The sequence below is a fragment of the Chenopodium album genome, chromosome 8, assembly GCF_948465745.1.
Source record: "Chenopodium album chromosome 8, dcCheAlbu1.1, whole genome shotgun sequence".
Classification (NCBI taxonomy): domain Eukaryota; kingdom Viridiplantae; phylum Streptophyta; class Magnoliopsida; order Caryophyllales; family Amaranthaceae; genus Chenopodium; species Chenopodium album.
The window spans coordinates 61321685-61327684 of record NC_137841.1 but is presented as its reverse complement, the minus strand read 5'-3'; the positions used below and the strand labels follow the sequence as shown (position 1 = coordinate 61327684).

At 39.8% G+C, this 6000-nt stretch overlaps 1 protein-coding gene across 1 annotated transcript; it reads left to right on the top strand.

The window, feature by feature from the left end:
- Positions 1-247: 247 nt before the first annotated feature.
- Positions 248-1200, top strand: LOC145643120 (uncharacterized). The gene is made up of 2 exons (XM_081694282.1): positions 248-706; positions 829-1200. Exons 1-2 carry the CDS (start codon positions 248-250, stop codon positions 1198-1200), a joined length of 831 nt encoding a protein of 276 aa, XP_081550408.1.
- Positions 1201-6000: the final 4800 nt, after the last annotated feature.

The window sequence follows — 6000 nt, the reverse complement described above, 5'->3', positions numbered from 1 at the left end:
AAGATCTCAGAGGTTGGGTGTAAGGTGCATAGAGAGCTGTCCTTTTTATGTGTATGCATCCTGGGATACAAGAAGAGCAACAATTGTGGTGAAGACAGTGAAAGGGGAACACACCTGTCAGAGAAACATGAAGAGAAACAGGCAGCTCAAATCTAGATGGGTTGCAAAGTAGTTCCTGGATGTCTTCAAATCCAGGCCACATTGGCCTGCAAAGGAGATACAAGAGTGTATAAGGAAAGCTTACAAGATGTTGGTGACCACAGACTTTGCCTACAAGGTGAAGTACAATGCTCATAGGTTGTTACACGGGTCAATGCATGACCACTACAGCAAGCTTGGAGGGTACTTGAAAGAGATTGAGAACTGCAGCCCAGGGACAGATATTGAGCTTGTAACTGAACCATCAAAACAAGGAGACCAACCTGTATTTCAAAGGTTGTTCATTTGCTTTGAGGGGCTTAAAAATGGGTGGATACAAGGGTGCAGGAAAGTGTTGTCAATAGATGCATGCTTCTTGAAGACTTTCTTAGGGGGTCAGCTGTTGGCTGCTGTTGGAAGGGACAACAATGACCAAATGTTTCCTGTCTGCTGGGCAGTGGTTGAAGGAGAGAATAACTCCTCTTGGGAGTGGTTCTTTAGGAAGGTAGAAATGTGCCTAAGTCTGGGAGAAGGGGAAGGCATCTCAATCATTTCAGATGATCATGTGGTATGGACTTAACTTTGTACTCATTTATTGTTAAATAGTTTACATAGGCTAGTTTATGTTGTGTGCAAACTTTGACTTGGTTTATATTTTATTTTTTTTGGCTTTTTTTTGGGCAAATGTAGAGTATTGTGAGTAGTGTCTCAACTGTCCTACCTAGGGCAGAACATAGACACTGTGCCAGACATATATTTGCTCACTGGCACAAGAAATATAGAGGAGATGAGATGAAATTGTTGTTCTGGGCTATTGCAAAGAGCTACAATGAAGCTGATTATGAAGAGAACATGGCTAAGCTTACTTCTCTCAATGTTGATGCTGCCAATGACTTAAAGCTGCATAGGCCTCAGCTGTTTTGCAGAGCTTTCCTCAATCCTGCTATCAAAACAGATGCAATAACTTCCAACATTGTAGAGACATTTAATGGTTTCATCATTCAAGCAAGGACCAAACACTTGCTATACATGTTAGAAGAAATCAAAACTTCACTGATGTAAAGGCTGGTAGTGAAAAGGCAGACCATGATGAAAGCTACTGGTGTGCTCTATCCAAGGATTCAAGCGAAGTTGGATTTTGAGAAGACAAAGGCTGCTGAATGTGAAGTGTACCCTTCTTCTGAAAATAATTTCAATGTTAGCTACATATTGGATCAGTTAGTGGTGAGGTTGGAAGAAAGGAGTTGTACTTGTAGAAAATGGGACATGACTGGCATCCCATGCTGTCATGCTGTTGCCTGCATCTATTTTGTGGGAAAGGAGTCTGAGTTGTATGTGCACTCATCATATTTCAAAGACACTTACATGTCAGTTTATGCAGGTACAATAACTTAACCATTTCACCATTTGTGTATTACTTTGTTAGTGTATGTGTATGTGTGACATGTTACTTGTGTATGGCAGGCTCAATTCCCCCAATTCAAGGTGAAAGACACTGGCCTAAAGTGTCCAAATCAATTGCTCCACCACCAATCAAAATTGGCCCAGGAAGGCCAAGAAAAAATAGAATCAAAGACCCCCATGAGAACCCTAAGAAATCTGGTACAATGACCAGAACAGGGATTGAGATGACTTGCTCACTCTGCCAGCTTAAGGGACATAATAAAAGAAAGTGCCCCAACAAGGACAATGTGCAGCCAACTGAACCTGCTCCAAAAAGGGCTAGAGGAAGGCCTAGAAAGGATGCTCCACCACCAACTCAGCCCTCAATACCTAGTCAGGCTGTGCCATCTACACAAGCTAGTCAGGCTGTGCCATCTGCACCCCAAGGACCTAATACAAGTCACTACAATCAAACAGCTCAACCCACCATACTAGGTAGAGGGGGAAGAATGATAAATATGGGAAGGGGCTCTAGGGGTGGAAGGGGTAGAGGAGATGGTGCTGGGAGAGGTGTTGTTGCTGGTGGAAGAGGGGCTACTGCTGCTGGTAGAGGAGTGGATGCTGGGAGTGGTGCTGCTGCTGGGAGAGGCTCTGCTGGAAAAGGTGTTTCAAGTGCTGCAGGCTCTAGCAATGGTGGTGCAAGTGGGAACAGGGGTGCTGCAAGTGGGACCAGAGGAAGGGCAAGGGGTGGCTCAAGGGGCAGGGGAAGGAACCAGGTGGGTTTTTGTTCTCATACATCCCTCAATTAGATCCTAAACTTGTTTATGGTGTGTACTTATTTGCTTGAATTTTTTGTGTTCTGTGCAGATTCCACAAGGTGTAGGTATGTACATTGCACCTGATGGAACGACCCACACTAATCAAAGAAGGACAAGGTCAGCCATGGACTGGTTTCAGTGCAGTCAAACAAGCCAAACCTCCACTTTGCAACAAGGACCAACTCAATAGTTTCATGTCACTTTTAGGGCTTGTGTATTAGACTTAACTATGTTTATGTAAAGCTTTTGGATACTGTCTTTTGATCATGTTGGGTGTGCTAATTCCTACAGCAATTACACCCAATTCATGATGTATTTTGTGTATGAATGTTAGGCCAGACAATGTCACCATCTTTTGTTGAACTTATGCAGCTATGTGATTATGCTACATGTCTGAATTTCAAGTATTGTGCAAACAATTGTCAAAATAACTTTCATTAACTCATCAATGTATTGCTCATTACATAACAACTAGGTCTTTGCTCAATACATGTCACAAATGACCACAACACATTACTTAACCAAACTAAACTTACTTCACTTAGTTTAACTACCTACAATCATTTGCAATACATCACAGTCATGCCTTCAAAATCACTATCATGAAAGCAAAGACAATCCAAGAAACCAACAGAGCAATTGAAAAATTCTTTTCATTCCTTGTAGCCTTCATCAATTCAATTCGAGTGTGGCAAAGTGTTGAGTCACTTAAGGTTTTGAGTGATGACAAACAGCTGACTAGCTGGTTCTTGTTGGTTTTATATCATATCAACTGACATTTTGAACAGGAACAGCTATCCCAAGTACTTGAGGCAATATGAAGTCCTTTTGAATAAAAGCATTCAAGAAATATGTATCAGAATGTTCTATCAAGGAAGGCCGTCAAGACTTGAAGATTATGAAGTCTCTCAGATTAGGATAGTTGATCTTTGTAGTCTTTATAATGTTAAGTGTGCATGGATGTTTGTACGTGAGCTATCTGTATCCCTTACTTAGAATATTTAGTGTTGTAGAGATCAGGAAAAGTTGACCTGATCTCTAGGACACTAACAGGTTAGGAAACAGCTGCTTCGTAGCTTGTTTCATGAACCTGGACATTAGTTCAGTAAATATTTTCTGGAATATATATTTCCTATCCTTAGAGAATATTTACTAAACTAATTGATTCAGTTTATGCAGAGTTGGAGATGAATTATTTCGCATATAACTTAGAATATATTATTCTACCCATTTATGGAAAGTAGAATAATATCTTAGAATATCTCTTATTTACAAAATAAAAGATATTCTATTTACCTAAGTTATGATCTGAAAAGATCACGAAAGAATTCATCTCCCAACCTTATAAAAGCATAAACTCGATCAGAATTTCGAGTGAGCTTTTCTGAAAAACTTCTCTATCTATGAAAGCTCGAAATACACTCTAAGGGAAATAGTTAGTTCATCTCTTACAAACTATTTATGCACACAGTAAGAATTGTTTTGTAATTATCTCTTGTAAGCTTTGAGTGGAAGCATTTAGAGGGAAACAAAGGGTTTGTATTGAATCACTAAGAGGTTAGTGATTGGGTAGCATTTACGAGTGTGAGTGCAAGTGCTTGTGAGTTCAAGTGCGAAGTGACACCTAGAGTTAGGTGTGGGGATCACGAGTGTGATCATTTGTAATTGCTTTTGTTTTTCAGAGTTGATTAATAAAAGTAATTAGGGTAGTGGAGGACGTAGGCTCAGAGTTGAGCTGAACCTCGTTAAATCTTTGTGTTGATTATTTATTGAATTTTCTGTTTCCGCTGCAGGACCAGTTCATCACCTGGTCCCCCTACATAAATAGAGAAGAAAATCCAATAATTCTTAACACTGCCCTGTACTCAATTCAACCCCCCCCCCCCTTCTTGAGTACCAGCTGCACTTTCAATTGGTATCAGAGCCTCGGCTTCTTGTAAGGGTAACACCTAGAGAAGTAGATCATGAGTACTCAGGAAATGAATGCTATGGGATATGACAACAAGACACTAAAGTTCAATGGGAAGAACTATGCATGGTGGAAGAACAGAATCAAGAACATCATCATTGGCATTGATTATGAATGCTGGTTGGTTGTTAAGAATGGTCCCTTGACCATTGAGAAGTCTGATCCAGAAGGGAAGCTAGTCCCAAAGACTGAAGATGAATACATCTCCACTGATTACAAAAAGCTGGAGAAAAATGCTAAGGCTATGTCGATACTGCAACAGGCCATTGCTGAGAATGAGACAAACAGGATCTCAGCATGCACCACTGCCAAGGAGATCTGGGATACCCTTGAACTTGCCTTTGAGGGTACCAGTGAGGTAAAGAGGTCTAAAATTGATTTACTTATGTCAAAATATGAATCTTTTAATATGTTTAAGGATGAAGATATTAATACTTGTTTTGGTAGATTCATGACTATTGTAAATGATTTAAAATCTCTTGGTAAAAGCTTTACTGATGAAGATCTTGTTAGAAAGATTTTAAGAAGTTTGACAGGTGAATGGACTCCCAAGGTTACAGCCATTTATGAAGCAAAGGATCTTTCAATTCTTTCAGTTGAACAGTTGATAGGTTCCCTCATGACCCATGAAATGCTGGTTGGATCTAAGTCAGAGAAGGTACCAGCAAAAGGAATTGCTCTAAAGGGAACAGTCGAAGATGAGGATGATGAGATAGGAATGATGGCTAGAAGGTTTGAAAGAAGTTTCAGAAACCAGAAGGGAAAATTCATCAAGGGTAAGTTTAATAATGCATCAAATAAAAAATCTAACAACTTCTCTGCAACAGGATGCTTTAAGTGTGGTGAGAAGGGACACCTTATGAAGAATTGTCCTCAATGGAAGGACAACCAGTCCAAGGAAGCAGACAAGATGGCCTACAAAAAGGCCATGGTTGCTGCTGTCTGGGGAGATACAGACAGTGATGAAGAGGGAGATGATTCAAGTCAGTCAGATGTATGTATGACAGCAATACTGAATCAAAGTTCAGAAGAAGGTACCAGGAACAGCAGAGGAACCAGCTCAGATGTCCACTGCCTCATGGCAAAGAAGCACCCCTTGGATCAACATCAGGTAAACATTGATCAGATCAAAAAGGATATGCTCTTTTATGATAGAGAAAACTTGATGGAATGTGCTAGTAGTGCTTTAGATCAATGTTTAGAACTTGGAATTGCTTATCATGATTTTAAGAGAAAGTTTAAAGAAAAGTCTAAAGAATATGATATTGCTAATTCAAGTTGTGATTTGTTGGAAAGTGTCTGTGCTAACTTGAAGCAGGAAGTGGCTGAACTAGAGATTGCTTTAGATCAAAGCAAACTTGAAATTCAGAGAATAAAATCTGATATGGGTTTGTGTGATGACAGTGATGATGAATGTGAGAAACAGTTTACAAGTTGTGTCATTAACGTGCTTGATTATAGTGATGATGACTTGTACGACTTTGATAGTATAAAATCTAGGGCAAGTGCTCTAAATAGGTCTAAACTGTTAGAAGGATTCAACTTGTTAGTTGATGATGTAGAGAAACTATATAAAGCATATGTCCTAGTTAAGGACAGCAAAAGTACTGGTTCTGAAACTGTTTCTAGTAATATGCATGATGAATGTGAAGCTAAAATTTGTAGCTTGCAGGTTGAGTTAGCCCAGCTTAG

What these genes read in the sequence shown, in the direction of transcription:
- LOC145643120 (XM_081694282.1), top strand. Translation starts at nt 248, where the DNA reads ATGTTGGTGACCACAGACTTTGCCTACAAGGTGAAGTACAATGCTCAT. An exon ending in TCATTTCAGATGATCATGTG is followed by an intron (nt 707 to 828) that starts GTATGGACTTAA and finishes GGGCAAATGTAG; the next exon opens with AGTATTGTGAGTAGTGTCTC.